This window comes from Ischnura elegans, chromosome 5, assembly GCF_921293095.1.
Source record: "Ischnura elegans chromosome 5, ioIscEleg1.1, whole genome shotgun sequence".
Classification (NCBI taxonomy): Eukaryota; Metazoa; Arthropoda; class Insecta; order Odonata; family Coenagrionidae; genus Ischnura; species Ischnura elegans.
The window spans coordinates 32,109,682-32,126,493 of record NC_060250.1 but is presented as its reverse complement, the minus strand read 5'-3'; the positions used below and the strand labels follow the sequence as shown (position 1 = coordinate 32,126,493).

General features: G+C 39.9%; 1 protein-coding gene across 1 annotated transcript; it reads left to right on the top strand.

Annotated features, from left to right (window-relative positions):
- Positions 1-317: 317 nt before the first annotated feature.
- LOC124159805 lies at positions 318-7,036 on the top strand. The gene is made up of 8 exons (XM_046535721.1): positions 318-1,209; positions 1,371-1,415; positions 1,855-2,057; positions 2,230-2,412; positions 2,530-2,625; positions 3,299-3,374; positions 6,456-6,538; positions 6,631-7,036. Exons 2-8 carry the CDS (start codon positions 1,382-1,384, stop codon positions 6,730-6,732), a joined length of 777 nt encoding a protein of 258 aa, XP_046391677.1. The 5' UTR covers positions 318-1,209; positions 1,371-1,381; the 3' UTR covers positions 6,733-7,036.
- Positions 7,037-16,812: the final 9,776 nt, after the last annotated feature.

Genomic DNA, 16,812 nt, shown 5'->3' with positions numbered 1-16,812 from the left:
TTACAGAGCAGTACAGACCAGTTACAGACAAAGCTATACCTGGGTCCAGACCAGTTTACCCACCCTTTGTCCAGACCAGTTGCAGACCAAACTGGTCTGGAGCAATGTTTCAATTTCTTCCCAGTTCCAGACCAGCTGCAGACCTTTAGCTCCACCCCGGTTCCAGACCTGTTCCAGCTCAGTTACAGACCAAATATTTTTACCTGGGAATGAGTTAGTGAGAACCAGTGAGAACTATTTATTCCAAATATCAGCCACTGACCAATAGAAATGAAAGGATTTAATATGGAATCGTAGAAGAATGCTTTATACGCAAAGTGAAATTATTTTTATAATATAAACCTAATTGGCAAATTGTCTCTGAAACCAATATTGTTAAGTTAGCATCGCTTTTCAAAACAACCACAGCCACTCATAGCCTTACTGCGCATGCGCACAAGGAAAGAATAGCGATCCAGGTAAATCTGACAACATCGCAACTTGATTGCTGTGACCTGTGACGAGTCTGTTAGAGAATCGATCGACCATACACAATTGCACTTTACAGCGAACGTTTTGAATGCCGCGAGCTCTATCGAGTGCGAGCGGATTTCTAACGATCGAAAGTCAACCAAATTACACAATCGGCCCCGGCATATATGCGTACCTAAGCTTCCCACAAACAAACACCAATTCGAAATCGCCAGCGTCTTGCCGCCTTCACGCGATCCAATCCAACACGAACTAGCGCAGCGTGCTAGCGTCCTGACGTCATCAATTCTCAAAGACGGGATCTGATTGGCTCGCGAGCCCTGGCGTATACGCAACGCCGAACCGCCGAACTGTGAAGTCACCCTACACGGTTCCCCAATCTGTTCGATAGATCGCGCTGGCGATATCCAGAAATTAACAGGAATCGGGCACGAAGGGCGTCGATTCTCGTTCTCCTTTCGCCTGAGTCTTCGCTTCGCCACAGAAATTCGAAGCGGAGCGAAAATTTTCTCCACGAATATTCTCGTTCTTTTCGCTCCTCCTGTCGCTTCAGTTTGGAAACTTCAACTCTTGGCGAAAGGTTGTGATGTAACCAATGACAAATTACCCATAAGTCAATGGTTATGATGAATGCTTTCGGGAATTTATGAAAACCTGTGATAAAAATCCAGCGGGAATGTAAGTTGATTTCGGCGAGTCTCCGCAGTCTGAATCAATTGAACACCACGAGACACGTTGGTAAGTGCAAGACAAATTTCTAGAATTAATTATGTCATTTTGTTTATTTCGTGGAACTATCAAATTGTTACACTTCGGGTTGTTGTGCAATATTGCTAATTCATTGGTCGTTTTCCATAGTAGAACTTAAAACCATTCTCTTTGTTTTTCAACTTTTACAGAATTATAGAATATGAGTCCAAAAGTCACTCAGGTGAAATTTATCGGTAAGTATTTTCAACTTAAACTTAACAGTAAGTTGTCAGTGAATTTACCATTTTTATCTTCAGTTAGTTACTTTTAATAATTGGTATCTATCATGTATGTAAAATTTATTATGAGCTCAAGGGCCGGTTGAAACATGTAAGGAACGTCAGTAAATGATTTTTTTTCTTTTGTGCGTGTGTGTCACCGGTGTTTGATGTAGTATATTTACGTAAAGGACAACTAAATGGGTCGATCTAGCCCTATTAATAAAGTTGTCCTTTCGTCCAGTCGTTCGGAAAGCAAGAGGTCGGCTGTTCGATTCTCGGTCCAGGGGAGTTTTTTGCTAATGGCAATTTATGTATGGTGCATTGAAGTTTTGACGAATTGTAACAAACTTAAAAGGCAAGTTTGGATTATTTTTAAGCCTAATCAGTTAAATCCTGGTTTCTTTTTTTTAAGCAAAGACAGAGCGTAGAACCGCCCGAGCATCTGGTGCTCAACTGAATTATTTAGTTGACTATATGTTAGCACACAAGGAGTTTGCTGCCGGGCGCCTGAGTGGTGGGCAAGGAAAAGTACGTCAGAAGCGTGAATGGGAGAGGCTGGCAGACAACCTGAATGATTTTCCGGGAGCTGAGAAAACAGTGCCCGAATGGAAAAAGGTTTTTGCAAAATATGGTTTCTTGGAGTTCACTTAAATAACCTTATGTTCACTGTAAAGCATAGTGGCAGGTGGGAAGGAAGTGATCATATATTATCTCCCTTCCCTTATTAGTTCTAAATTATTAAAATTCTAAAACAGTTTGTTATATCTGAAATATTTGTACCTTACAGTGCTGGGCAGACCTCCGCTGCCATGTAAGAGCAAGGGTGGCAAAAATAACCAAGGCCACCAATGAGACTGGCAACACCTTAGTACCCCCTGATCTATGTGACCTAGACAGGAAGGTACTAAGTGTGATAGGAGAATGCTCCTCTATAGGAATAGGTGGTGTACCTGAATTGGGGCTCACCATGGTAAGCTTAGATTTTTCTCATGAGAATATTTCATGGTAAGCTTAGACTTTTGCCTGCAGGCAAACATTCAGAATAGGTGTTTTTCCTTGAGACCTAACAATTAACCTTTTCTATCAGTGCTCCAATGAAAATGAATATGAAGAGGCCATTGATCCTGAATTAAAAGAAGAAGCTTCCAGTCACTTAGAGGAGGGATTTGAAGGGGAAATAAGTGTAAGTGATCCGACAAAGTGACTTAATACAGTATCATCATACCTGAGTGGAGATGAATTTTCTTGTTGCATTACAGTTTTAACCTTAAAAGAACAGCTTTAAATACCAGATGTGTCACTGCATGGCCAGGCATTTAAATGGCCTAAGTTTAAAATATAAGCAGCTCTCAAGTTGACTCTCGAGCAACGAAACTCATTATAATGCGATTTTAAACAATCGCGTCTCAGTGGTCCTTAAAGGCATTATATCTAGCGATTTGATCGATGGATTTTTCTTCCTCATAGGAAAATCCACTAGGATCGCTAGAACATTAATTGCTTATGCTTGGTTTCGCTAGTAGTAGGACCCTCTTCGCCTCTATAGCATTGAGGTGTTTTTCCCCATCCTATCCCTTCCGAACCTATCCTAACCTAGAGGCATCGACAGGCTCCTATCGCAGCCGCGCCTCTTTCCTTTTTCCTTCCTCTCCAGCCCCTCCCCGGGTGATCGGGCGTATAAGCCACGGGGCTTGGTTCCCGGCCCCGGTGCATTGTATCCTTCGAAGGGTTCGCCCAGAACCCTCATATTCTCTGGTCCCTAAAGGGACTGGAAGACCATAAACAAAAACATAAGGTGGTCCCTTTTGGGACCGCAAGGACGATAAATGTTAATGTACATCTTTCCCTCCACATAGGCCAGTAGCCCACCTCAATCACCCCCATCTCCACCTAATCCTGGTCCATCAACGTCTGCAAGGATTCCTTTGACAGGTTGGTTTTACATTAATTCAAACAAAAAATGCCTGTTCCAAAGTTAGTGACATATAATACACTTGTTACCATTTTCCTGAATCTCTGCCCCTTTTGAAACTTGACAAATATTTTGAATTTCTCTTATCATGTAAGATGCATATCACAGCATCTGAAATTTAAAGATATTTATGACCACATCAAATTAGTATAGCACGTTTAACCCAGTAATAGTGAAACCTATTCTACATGAAAATAAATTTTATTTGGATATATGTACTCTCTTCTGGGATACCTTCTCTTATCATTGCCATATGCCGTATACTCATGACAACTTTCCTACAGGGATGTACGTAACTGAGATTTAATTTGAAAGGCACAACTTACTTTATTGCAAAAGAATAGCCACACGTTTGTCTATTAATCATTGAACATGAAATACATTTTTAAGATGATCATGAATATTTTTTATATGATTTTTACAGAAGACATGCTACCTTTATTGATATCAAATAAATCAACAAATCTCATCATCATCACCATTAGTCAACAATCCTAAGATTGGTTTGATGTAGCTCTCCATTCCTCTCTCTTATCCGCTAACCCTTTCATAGCGATGTGTTTCTTCTCTTTTACATCCTTTACAACCTGTCCTATATAACTCATTTGGGGGCGTCCCTTGCCCTTCTTCCACTTGTCCTTCAACAATTGTCTTCCTCAGACCATTATGCCGCAAAATGTGGCCAACTAAGTTGTCCCATCTTCTGCTAAAGGTTTTTAGGAGGCTTCTCTTTTCTCCCTCTCTTCTTAGCACTTACTTGTTACTTACATGGTCAATCCATTTTATCTTCATCATTCTTTGGGAGCACCATATTTCGAATGCTTCCACTCTTGACTTCTCTGCTGCTGTCTACGTCCAAGCCTCACTTCCATAAAAAATGTACTCCATATGTAGCATCTGATGATTTGTTTCCTTACTTCTATAGCTCTATTTTCAGCTGTAAGTAGATTTTTATTTCTGTAGAAAGCTCTCTTCGCCTCCGCTATTCTACTGACTATTTTCTTCTTGCTTTGTCCATCGTTGGTAATTCGGCTTTCCAGATAAGAAAGCTCTTTCACCTCTTCAAGCTTATGCTTTCCTAAGTTAATGTTCGTCTTAGCCTCCTCTCTTTTGCTGCATACTAATATCTTAGTCTTCTTTTTGTTGATTTTCAGCTGATATCTGGCCATTGTTCTTTCCATATTTGTTTAAGGTTTCTTCAAGCCCTTCTCTGTCTCGGCTATGAGTGATATGTCATCAGCAAATCACAGCATACTAATTTTTTCTCCGTGGATAATGACACCCAAAACTTTCTCTTTGATTTCATTAATGGCTTTCTCTATGTAAACATAAAAAATTACGGGGGAAAGTGCCCATTATCTCACCCCTTTCCTTATTCTTGCTTCTGCCCCCTTGGATCCACGTTTGATCACAGTTACTTGGTTTTTATACTAACCATGAAGATTTCTACTATCATTGTAGAGCACTCCGATTTCTTTCAGAATTCTAAGCATTGAATTCCAATCCACGTTATGAAATGCCTTCTCTAAATCAACAAATGCTATGAAAGTTGGTTTTTCTCCATTCTCTTCTCTCTGAGCAGCCTAAGAGCCAAAATTGCTTCTCTTGTGCCCTTGCTTTTCCTAAATCTGAATTGGTCCTCATCCAGGAATTCAACTGCTCCTCATTCTATTCTCTTGTAAATGATTCCTGTCAGAATCTTCAACGTGTGTCGTCAGGCTTATGATCCTAAAGTCTTAGCACTTCTCTGATCTCTTCTTTTTGGGTATGGGAATGATTTTTTTCTATTGAAGTCACTAGGCAAATCTCCTGTTGAGTATGTATCGCAGATAGTTTTATACAGTTGAGTTAAGACCTTTTCTCCTGCATTTTTGATTAGCTCTTCTGGAATGTCATCTATTCCTGGGGCCTTACTCTTTCACAGGTCTCTTAATGCAGCATCAAATTCTGCTCTTAAGATGCTCGCTCCCATGTCATCCTTCTCTACTTCTATTTCCTCTTCAATAATTTTTTGAGCTAAGTTTGCTTCTGTTATATAATTCCTCCAGATATTCTTTCCATCTCTCGGCTTTGCAATCATTTTCCATTATAATATTTCCATAGTTGTCCCTTATGGTATTACATCTTGTGCTTCATTCCTTGAAATGGTTCCTCACTATTCTATAAGCCACTTCGACTTTCCCTTGTACGAAGTTATTGTGTACGTCCTTGTATATGTTCTTCATCCACGCTTCTCTTGCTTTCCTTGCTTTGTGGCAAATCTCATTCTTTATTCTCTTGTAGCAAGCCTGTCCTTCCGCAATACTCGTATTCTTATACTATCTTCATTCTTCAATGAGGTCTAGGACTCCATCCAAGATCCGTGGCTTTTTCTTAACACATTTTCACCTCCCTAAAACTTCTCTAGCCTCCTGAAGCCCACTTTTGATATTTATCCAGCTATTCTCCACTGATTTTTCAGTCTGATTTAATCCTATCTTGCTCTCCACTACTTCTTGATTGGCCTGTTGATTTTTTGGCTCCATAACTTTCTCTATTTGCCATGCATCCTTCACTGATTGCTTTAATTTCTTCAATTTCAGATGGCATTTCATCGTCACTAGATTATGATTACTGTCAATATATGCCCCCTGGGTAGCTTTTACAGTCCTTTATCTGGTTCCCAAACCTCTGCTTCACTAGAGTACAATCTAGTTGAAATTTTCTTTTGTCTCCTGGCATTTTCCATGTATATCTTCTTTGCATGTCATTCTTAAATAGTGTATTGGCAACCACTAATTTGTGTTCTGTGTAGAATTCCAGGAGGCTTTCTCCTCTCTCATTTCGATTCCCTAATCCATATTTTCCGGTTATTCTTCCATCCTGACCTTTGCCGACAACACCGTTCCAATCACCTAAAACAATAAGGTTTTCTTCACCCGTTACCTGTTTGACAACAAATCTCATCATCATATTTTTGTGTACCCTCAATATTTTTCAATAATTTTAATGCTTAAGTTGCCTTCTAGTTTTAAATGAAATTTCTATTCTTACATTTTTAGGAAAGAAAAATGTGACAGAAATAATGTTGGCTGCAACTGCAGAGTTACAAGAGCAGCAAAGAATAACGAATCAATTGCTACAGGTATAAAAATCAATTTAATAATTCAACTTCTCACTGTCAGCTGATGTCTTTGCTACATAATTAACCTTCAAAATTTCTTAATTATCTTTCAGGAACTAAATGTCAATGTCAACAGCATTTCAGAAAGCCTAAAATCAATGGTACAGTCCCTGGCAATAATTGCTGCCAATGCAATTAGACCTCCATCTTTTTAATACAAATATATATTTTAGGCTCAGTCATGAGGTATATGAAAACAGAATAACATCCAAAACACAACTAAGTAAAACATGTATTGATAAAATGAAAAATAAATAACATTTCATACTTTTAACCCGACCCAAAACAATTCCTAATTTCTAAAGACCCTGACCAGCAAATTCTTAATCCTATCACTCTCTGCAAGCCTGTCTCCTTACTCAACAGCATGCTACTCTGCAGCTCCTCCATTTCCTTTATCACTTGCGATGCCACCATTAATTGGAGAATCCTGTACATTTAATCTTACTCATATGTTAAGGAGGATGAAACAAGCAAGTATCATAGTTGCTGGTTGTTAATGTAATACCTTGTGCTGTTAAAAACAGGGGAAGGTGTTTTTTTGCCAAAATGCCCTTTCAATGCAATTTCTTGTTTGGCGGCGAGCTTCAGTGTATCGTGCCTCTGCTGTTCCTTCTTCCACATGTGTTAATGGGGGGTCATGACCCAGGGCTCCAGAGGAAATCCTGAGTCTCCGTTAGAATACATTGTTCATAAGACATTAATTCTTTGCTCACACTTCAAATTTTAAAGGAATATGCAATGGCTTGTAAAAAAAACTAATATCTAATGGCCAAGATGTGGCATGTAGAGTTTCCGATGGGAATGTTTTCATCATAAAATTTGCAAGAACATGGGTAAGTAAAATTCTTCTCTTGTTGAAAACTTTTTCTTGCTGCTTATTTATTTTTGTTACTCTTTGTCAGGCCAAATATGTTCAAGATAGACCAAACTTCCCACTTCTGGGTAATTTATCTGCCAAGGAGCAAGTATTTGCTTGCAACAAAGCAGTAACTGAAAGGAGTGATGCAATTACGACTGATGACTTGGTGTTTTTCTTAAGTACGAAGGGACGATTTGGAGAATGGAAGTCCTTTGAAGAAAATTTTCCTCAAATAATCAATATTTTGCTATGTGGGGATGCATTTCATATTTAAGAGTATAGTATTATATAGTCTTTGTTGGCTGCAAAATTTGTCAGTTGGCTTGAATATGAGTGTAAATGTCCCTCATAATTACTGCTTATAATTTTAAGTATCTTTATTTCAGTTGCAATGCATAGCAAGGTGGATGCAGTTGATCACCCTTCAGTTGACATACCAGCAATTAAGCATTCACTGAGTGAGTGGTTCAAGCTGGCTAAGACCCGCACTGATGTGGGAAAGGAGAAATGGAGGGAGAAGACTAAGCAGAAGAAAGGACTGCCTACTCAATGAGTGAAGAAACATCCCCCTCAGCTACAAATTTTTACTTTGGAGTATTCTCAATTTAGTCGAAGTATGCTCACATTAGTTGGTAGATAAAAAAAAGAATTATGAATGTAGTTTTCCTATCGGTTTGCCTTATATTTGTTATTTATGAAAGGTATATTGTTATATGTCATAGATAATTTCAATAAATCAATATCCAAGAATTTTTTTTCTGTAGTACAATTCAAAGTCGTCTAGGTTCCTCTCCTGTCATTGTTAAAATGTCCCTGCATTTCATTGCTCTACATCTCCTTAGGTGAATTAAATATTTTTCCTTATTTCTCTTGGTTGATTTCCAGCCTTATTTTCATTCTTAAGTCTTTTAATGGCCAGTACCTGTACTAATATCTTTGATGAGCTTTTTCAGTCACTTATAGCTTTGCTATAAGTATCATAGATTTTATATAGACCCATAGCTGATGCTTGCATCGGCCGGATCCTGCTTTACAAGGGCAAGTTCCTTCAATTTTCTCCTTCCCTTCCTCATCTTTGATCTTGATGTGTACCAACTGTGTACTTTATGAGTCCATTATCCCACTGAAGGAACGTCCTTCTTGAGGATTCCTTATTCCACTAAGTGGTTTGCCATAGCAATGGCCTCCTTTGATGAAATGCCGTTTATATAAAGCCACATATTTGAAAATATCTGAAAAGTCCAACACAAAACTACTCATTTCGCAACTCTCACAGATGTAATCCTCTCGTCAACAGCAACACATACAATCTCGGACCTTGTTGCAATAGTTCCACCGTTGACTGCAAGACATCAGCCACTTTGCTTTCAAATAATATACAAATACCCAGTGACAGATCCAGAATAGGAACAAGGGGGGGGGGGGCTATGTGGAGGTTAACCTACCAGCAGTAGTGGGGGTCCAAAACAAAATTACAATTTTATCTAATGTAAATTGGATACCCAAAGGGGGGGCTATAGCCCCCTTAACCCCCACCCCCCCCCCATAGATCCACCACTGCCAATACCTATATATTAACCTCTATCTCTTGCCTTACCTGTTGCGTTCCTATCTTTCTACCCCCATTAGTGTCTTTCTAATTTTTCTGGTACCGTTTACAAGCAGAAGATCCAAAATGACAAGTTTTCTCAAGCAATCCAACAAGAATATACTCGGAAAACAGCAATATCACGGTATTACAATATGCTTATCAAACAAACGTATCGCGATTCATTCAAATGCAAACACCCTCTTTATCCCATTTATTTAACTTAATAAACTTCTACTTCTTGCCTTACCTTTTGCGTTCGTGTCTTTCTAATTGTTTCTGGTGTACCGATAAGACGAGTGAAGTAAAATACCGGTCGAATGCCAGACATATTAATAACAATCACACTCCTAGGGATTGAAACATGCAATATAATAATGTTGTGGAGCGGTAATAAAATCACGAGTCGGCCTCTCGTCAATTCTTTCGTTAAACCACAAGAGCGACTTCATAGTCGTCGCTACGAGAATAACTTTTTCGTCGCCAACGAAACGAAGCGAAACATTCCCGGCGAAATAGCTAGCGAATGAAAATGAGAGTAGGAATGCATACACCGTTCGCCACTCTTCCTCCACAGAGAGGGTTCGGACTTCTTCAAAGGATTTTGATCCGGTGTTATATCTATTTCTGCCCTGACTATTGCCCCTCCCCTTTTCACTCTGAATGGTTTCGAAGGCATATGATAAAGGTTTCAAATATATCTCTGCATCCGAGGGCAACAGCTCTGCCACGTCAAAAATTGCTAATACCATGCCCCTGACGCGTCTGCAAGTTGACCTGACTGCTTCCGCAGTGAAATTTAAATTGTGAAACTTATTAAATTGCTGATATCGACATTTTCTTAATCGACATATGTAATCTTTGCTTCTTAGACATGTATCGAAAACGAGGACTTTGGAGAGTCGCCGCAAAAAAATGCGTCTGCACACAACTCGGTCGCTGAGAAATAGCATATATTTTGCTCACAGATCCAGAGAACATCACCCTCGCATATCAAAACCGACTTTCGTCGCAAAATCTAATCCAACTTATTTTACACAGTGCCTTCAGTATGAAATCGTTTCAGGCTCGAAGTGGTGGAAATACCTTACATCCATGATAAAATATAATCACCAATAGTAATTTCCACACTTCAATATATAAATCCCCTACCGACCATGGCTTCGGCACTCAGGGGTCTTATTTATTAAACATTTTTTGATGCCAGGGCCAAAAATAGATTTCACATCGTATGGTGGGCCACAATGCTCCAGGCAACAATCTTTATTGGTTAAAAATTTCTATCAATCAATGCGAATTTTGACATTGTTTATTTTGACGAGTGTGTCGATATATATTTTATACTGTGTAGCGCGATACAATATTTTCTTTAGCCTCTAGGGGCCGCAAGAAATTAGCCGACGGGCCACATGCGGCCCGGGGGCAGCGGGTTGAAGACCATTGCTCTGTCATTTTCAAGAAAGCAGGGGCGGATCCAGGAATTCTTTCTGGGGGCACAATAAATGCCGTATCCAGGATTTTGTTCCGGGGGAAGGGGCACAAGGTACCTCATAATACAAAACCAACGCAATGATAATGGGACTGTCTTAAAAATCTTGCATATTTTTTAAGGGTCTGGGGGGGGTGGCAGGACCCTACATCCGCCTATGGTCAGTAGTGAAGTTGTACTATATTAAAGTGAGAAAATTACTAAGCTGTTTATATTATATTTATATTATATTTATAGTGCCTTCAGGTTGAAACAATGAGTGAGTGCATCCGTAAGTGGGAAGCCAGTGGGGAATTTTTCAACGGCAGGAAACTGCCAGTCAATGGCGCAGCGAGGGGGGTTTTTGGGGGATAAATCCCCTCAGAGAATTTTTTAAATAAAAATATTATAATGCGACAATTTTGTAACCATTAGTAGGGGGACGAATGACTAACGAACAAAGCATCAAACTATCGCACAGCCGTAAAACTCACCACTTTGGACCATTTCTCTTAAAGTTTTCTGGAAGAGGGCCCCTGCACCTCCCGCTTATCCTGGCACGTATTCCATACCCCTCAGTATTAGTTGCGCCTAAAACCACCCTTAGCCTTATTTCCTAGCTGCGCCCCTGCTGCCAGTCACATAGTTGAAAACGTGCTATGGTTTTCTTTGCTATCCTATCGTTCGTCACACTTCCGAGAACAGCATCTCAAAATTAATGAACGCAAGGAACCGAGGAGCCCTCTGGGTTCTCCCGCCAAGTACATATGTGCCCCCATTCTTCACATGCAGCGCTCCGCACACATGAAAGACTGTTTGGATGAGTAAATGGAATGAGGAAGGAAGACAAAGTTGCGTCACCCCTTCCTCTACAAAAAATCGGGGCAGCTGTTAACATCCGAGGGGCCTGGAAAGCTGTAAGGGAAGTACAAAAAAACATAGGATGGCGAGAGATGCTTCATTCCAGAAAGAATTGAGAGAATATAAACAGTTGCCCGCGGTGGACCATTAAAATTAAACACGTCATTGCTGTCATGGTGTTACGTCGCGGTGGTGACCGAAAATAGAGGATTGCATTTCGCAAAATTAACCTTTTTCAGGGGTTACGCTCGAGCCGGGAGCGTATGTATACAAAGGGAGGAACAGAGTGGGCACGGGCCCCCCGAAATGGGGAAAATTTTTATAGTTCAATTGCAGTGGCGCAGCGAGGGGGAGGTTTTGGGGGATAAATCCCCCCCCAAAGCTCAGAGAAATTTTAAGTTTAATCCGTTTTACTTAATTGGATTGATATTACTAAAAGAATAGTGTAAGGTTTAATAAAACATCCCTCAGAAAGCCGTAAAACTCACCATTTTGAACCATTTATCTTAAAATTCCGCAATTTATTCATTTCGCACCTACCGCTTATCCTGGTGGTTATTCCATACCCCCACACACCCCGGTATTAGTTACACCTAAACCCCCCCCCCCCCTCAGCCTTAATTCCTCGCTGCGCCCCTGTTCAATTGAACCTTAAGCTGCCTATCGTCAGCCACTCAGAGCTATCGTAGCTCTTCCAATCCATCCTCTGATCATTTTCCTTAATAAACATCTTTTGATTACACATTTATTTTCAACAAAAGCCGGAAATCCGAGGATTGGTTGGACGCTTTCCACCACTCCACTTTCTTATCAGCTAACGCATTTTTATATTTGGGATTTTCTTCTCTTTTGCTTAATTAATAACTTTTACTACGTGACTCATTCGGGCCTTTCTTTTACATTTCTTTCCATCAACTTCAGTACATCTTTTTGCTTATTTTAAATATAAAACATAATGAGGTATCCTTATTTAAAAATGATTTATACTATCCTTCCCCGCTCTAAGATATAATACAGCTACACCGGCTACACCTTTGGCTGAAACAGAAGAAAGGGTGCAACGCAAGACAAGGATGAAACAGACGAGGTAGAAGAGACAGTATTGCCTTCAAATTGATAACTTGCAAACGAAATTTTTCGACGAGCATGGGTTATTCCTAATTTTTTGCTTCACAGTTTCATCTGCTGAGAGGAGGAAAATCAGTTCATATTAAAGATGAAAAGCGACCATCTGCTCCACGCTATGGCGACCGAAACTTAATCTTTCCACCCGTAACTTCGTTCCTCAGCTCAGCCTATGTCCTACTTTTCTCCATCCCACACGCTAAGTCAGTTCCGAATCCCGCATTGCCTAATATTGTCCAATTTATCACTGACTCCAGCATTCCCCTCCCGTAGGACTAACTCCATTCGCCTACACTTTCCTCCCCTTAAATCTTTTAAAAACTTCTCTCTCGCCAATAGCTAAGCTGTCTGGGCTCCTGCTCGTCTGTGGTACTTTTCGTTCAACTCACTGGGTGTTGGAGGGGAACGACCCGGGGGTCAGGTGGGTGGAACCCCCTTTATGGAGAAAATGTAAAAAAATTTTATCTCTAGAAATCACATTTAGGTATGTTATTTTGGCACTTAAATTACACGATAGGGTAGTTTCCTTCATCAAAGAAAACGAAAGGCATTGACTGCGATTCGTTACCCACCATTAGTGTATTCATAATACACAAATTATTTGGTTTTAGAAATCCCAGTTTAGACGAATGGCAATGGTCAATTTTAACCGCATTTGAAAAAGGCCAGATTGGCGCCCATGCGATGCCACTCCACGTGACGTCACAGGGACCTAGTTTCTATACGAGTAGATAGGAGTTTTACATCGTCTGAGATTACCAATGCATGCATGAGGCACAGAGTTCAGGGAAACATCTCTTAATAATCACCTATTAACATAGGCGGATCCAGGGGGGGGGGGGGGGCACGGGGGCACGTGCCCCCCCCAGACCCTCAAAAATATGCAAGATTTTTAATACGGTCCCATTATCATTGCATTCGTTTTGTATTGCGAGGTATCCTTGTGCCCCACCCAGAACAAAATCCTGGATACGGCCTTGCTTGTGCCCCTCCCAGAAAAAAATCCTGGATCCGCCCCTGCCTATTAAAACTGCCTATGGTCGAAAAGTTTCCTTCGTTTGATAGGGTATTAATAATCCTTATTTAAGACAAGCGCTACCTGCTATCAGAGTACTCGGCTACCTGCTAGCACCCTGCAACTCAGCGGCGCACAAATCCTCGCCACAAGGTCACCTCACTTTGCGACAGCGGGAACGAGAATGACGTCGCACGGGATTTAATCAGCATTCATACTTAGCCGTCGCGTTTTCGTGTGCTTGAAATTTTTCATTTAATCGCAAAAAAATAGATATCGTCATTTAAAAATCTAAAAGTGTGAAATTCATACTCCAGGAGTAATAATCTTTCGATGTAGGCAATAAAAAAATAATGGGAAACCACCCTATTGATATTAGTGTTGCTTAACAGAGTTGGTGGAGTAGAATACATTTGTTAATTAGTTAAATATTTTTCGGCTAAAATAATTGGTTTGGGGTGGTGCGCGTGCTCCCTGTACCCTCTCCTGGCTACGCCACTGTCTGCACGCTAAAATATGAAACGCCTGCAGCCGGCTCTCACCCTTTTTAGTCAAGTTTAGATAGATTTAGTGTGAAGTCCAAGTTTAGGCACCATGAAATGCCAAACTTCATTTAACTCAATTACTGGCGCCCTGAGATTTTTTCTTCGCATTTCTAAATAACATAATAATGAATGAATATAATGAGGAATAAAGCTTGCAATTTTTCCCTCATGTTTTAATTAAATTTTCTTTATCCTAAATAACCGCATAGCACTAAACTTGCAGATGTGAATTACAAACCATAAATTCATCGTTCTTTAAGAGAAATTTGACTCTTTTAATAGCTACGTGGAAGTAGAAGATTGCATTTAATTCTCTATTAGGTGATTAGGAATGAGTTGCATTAAATCGACATAGGTACCTGAAGATATATTAAGTTATCATATTGAATTTTTTGAGAAGGCACGGTAGATATTTATCAAAATTTGATTGTATCTCATATAGAAAAGTTCAACTCCTGAGAAAGTACCATGATAGAATTTTTAAATTTGAGATTCAAGAAAACTTTGAAGAGTCATCTCTGAATACCATGAAAATCTCATGGTGATAGGCTAATTTTTAAACGAGTGGTTCTTTGTAAAAAAAAATGTGTCGAGTGGTGATAAGTCCTCTTAACGCATCTATTGCCGTTGTGACAAACGAACCACAAAGCCCCGAATAGGGTGGTTTCCTATTATTTTTTTATTGCCGAAAGATTATTACTCCTGGAGTACGCATTTCACGCTCTTAGATTTTTATATGACGATATCTATTTTGCGCGATTAAACGAAAAGTGAAAAATTTCAAGCGCGCGAAAACGCGACGGCTAAGTACGAATGGTGGGAAAAGCCCGTGTGACGTATTTCTGGTTCCAGCTATCGCCGCGTGAGGTGACCTTGGGGCGATGCTTTGAGCGCTGATACGACACAGGCTGCTAGCAGGTAGCTGAGTACCCTGCTAGCAGGTAGCGCTTGGCTTAAATAAGGATTATTATTACCCTATCAAACGATGGAAACTTTCCGAACGTAGGCAATTTTAATGGGTGATTATTAAGAGATGTTTCCCTGAGGTCTGTGCCTCATGCATACTTTTCTTGATAATGTCAGACGATGTAACTCCTATCTGCTCGTATAGAAACTAGGTCCCTGTGACGTCACGTGGAGTGGAAACGCATGGGCGCCAATCTGGCCTCTTTCAAATGAGGATAAAATTGACCATTGCCATTCGTCTAAACTGGGATTTCTAAAACAAAATAATTTGTACACTATGAATACACTAATGGTGGGTAACGAATCGCAATCAATGCCTTTCGTTTTCTTTGATGAAGGAAACTACCCTATTGCAACTCGTCATTTGATTAATTCTTACATCATGTCTTGCCTTCTAGTGGCGGATCTGGCCAAGGGTGGTGGGCCCAACCACCCAAAAACCCCACCACCACTGGTGGGATGTCTTGGGAATTCCTATTAGCCGGAGGGGAGATTCTGGAATTTCGGATTTTCCAGGCTCAAAAACAGCTGTTTTAGGCAAATCCTTTGACAATTTAGACACACATGAGAAATATGTCCTAAGTTTAAAAATAGTTTGTAATTCAATTCGTACTAGTATAATAGTAGTAGTAAATATACCGGCAAATATAACTAAATATTTTTGAGCAAAGCGGTAACCTTCAAGAAATTTCGATTTTATCTAGAGTATATGTGTCGATCTAATAGGGGGAGATCCAAGTCCCCTTTACCCCCCTCCTCCACATAGATCCGCCGCTGGTCCCATCAATGCTACAGAAATGGGTAGGTCAACATTTCAGATGGACAGGGTTCTTGCAGAGAAGCTAAAGCCGAAGAGGACGAGAATTAGAAAACGTTCCGCGAGGATAGATGTGTGCGAGAGTAATATCATAGAGTAAGTATATATATAAGAATATACTTACTCTATGGTAATATAGTGTAGGTATAGTTTGCGCGTGGGCCGTAGGCCGGGAGACGACCCGACCATCAATGGCAGAGGGGCGTTGGCACGTTTTTTGACTGATGATAATGACGGGATTGAGCTAAAGAGTGAACTAAAAATAAGACACCCATTTGAATACATCAGAATTTTCCAAATGGACGGGATGGCTACCATCTCAAACGATCAGGGTTGACCTGTGGCACGTAAAGCTTGACATCGCTGTAATAAAATGATATGCATACTAAAATATGAAATTTATTCAAAAATTTGCTAAATTAATTACTGAGATTGAAAAATTATGTCGTGAAAATGTCCAAAATAATTTCGACTAAAATGATTCGCTACCGAGAGAACGTCTTTGGGAAGTCTAACTATTTATTACAATCATAAAATGGATAATATAATAACCATTTCACTAACGTGAACTGCTTGGGTTTCATTAGGTTAAAGGGAATGTATGATGATCATCATTTTCAATCAATACTTTCTACGAACTATTTCTTTCCACTTCAATGCATGTATAGATTGCAGGGTAAACGTTCCCTTCGCCTATTTCCTGACTGGAACACACGATTAATAGCGATACCTCTCAGCATCTTTTTTCGCGGTTTCCACAGTCCTCACTAGATGTGTAAAACAACCCTAAAATTATATAATTATTAATACATTGTCATCTTTCCGCTGAATAAGTATTGTTCTCTTCATATCTGAATCGAATGTTACCCTGTGGCATATGGGAATAAATCAGCCAAAATTTGATTGATACGCAAGAAAATTAGTTCAATATCTTGGGAACACCTATGAAGCCACAACCTTCCATGAGAAAATCAAGAACTACCTTTTT

Excerpts from the sequence above, each read along its gene's own strand:
- LOC124159805 (XM_046535721.1), top strand. The coding sequence starts at position 1,382 with ATGAGTCCAAAAGTCACTCAGGTGAAATTTATCG. Across the intron at positions 2,058-2,229 it reads CAGTGCCCGAATGGAAAAAG|TGCTGGGCAGACCTCCGCTG; the intron begins GTTTTTGCAAAA and ends TGTACCTTACAG. Across the intron at positions 3,375-6,455 it reads TGCAAGGATTCCTTTGACAG|GAAAGAAAAATGTGACAGAA; the intron begins GTTGGTTTTACA and ends TTACATTTTTAG.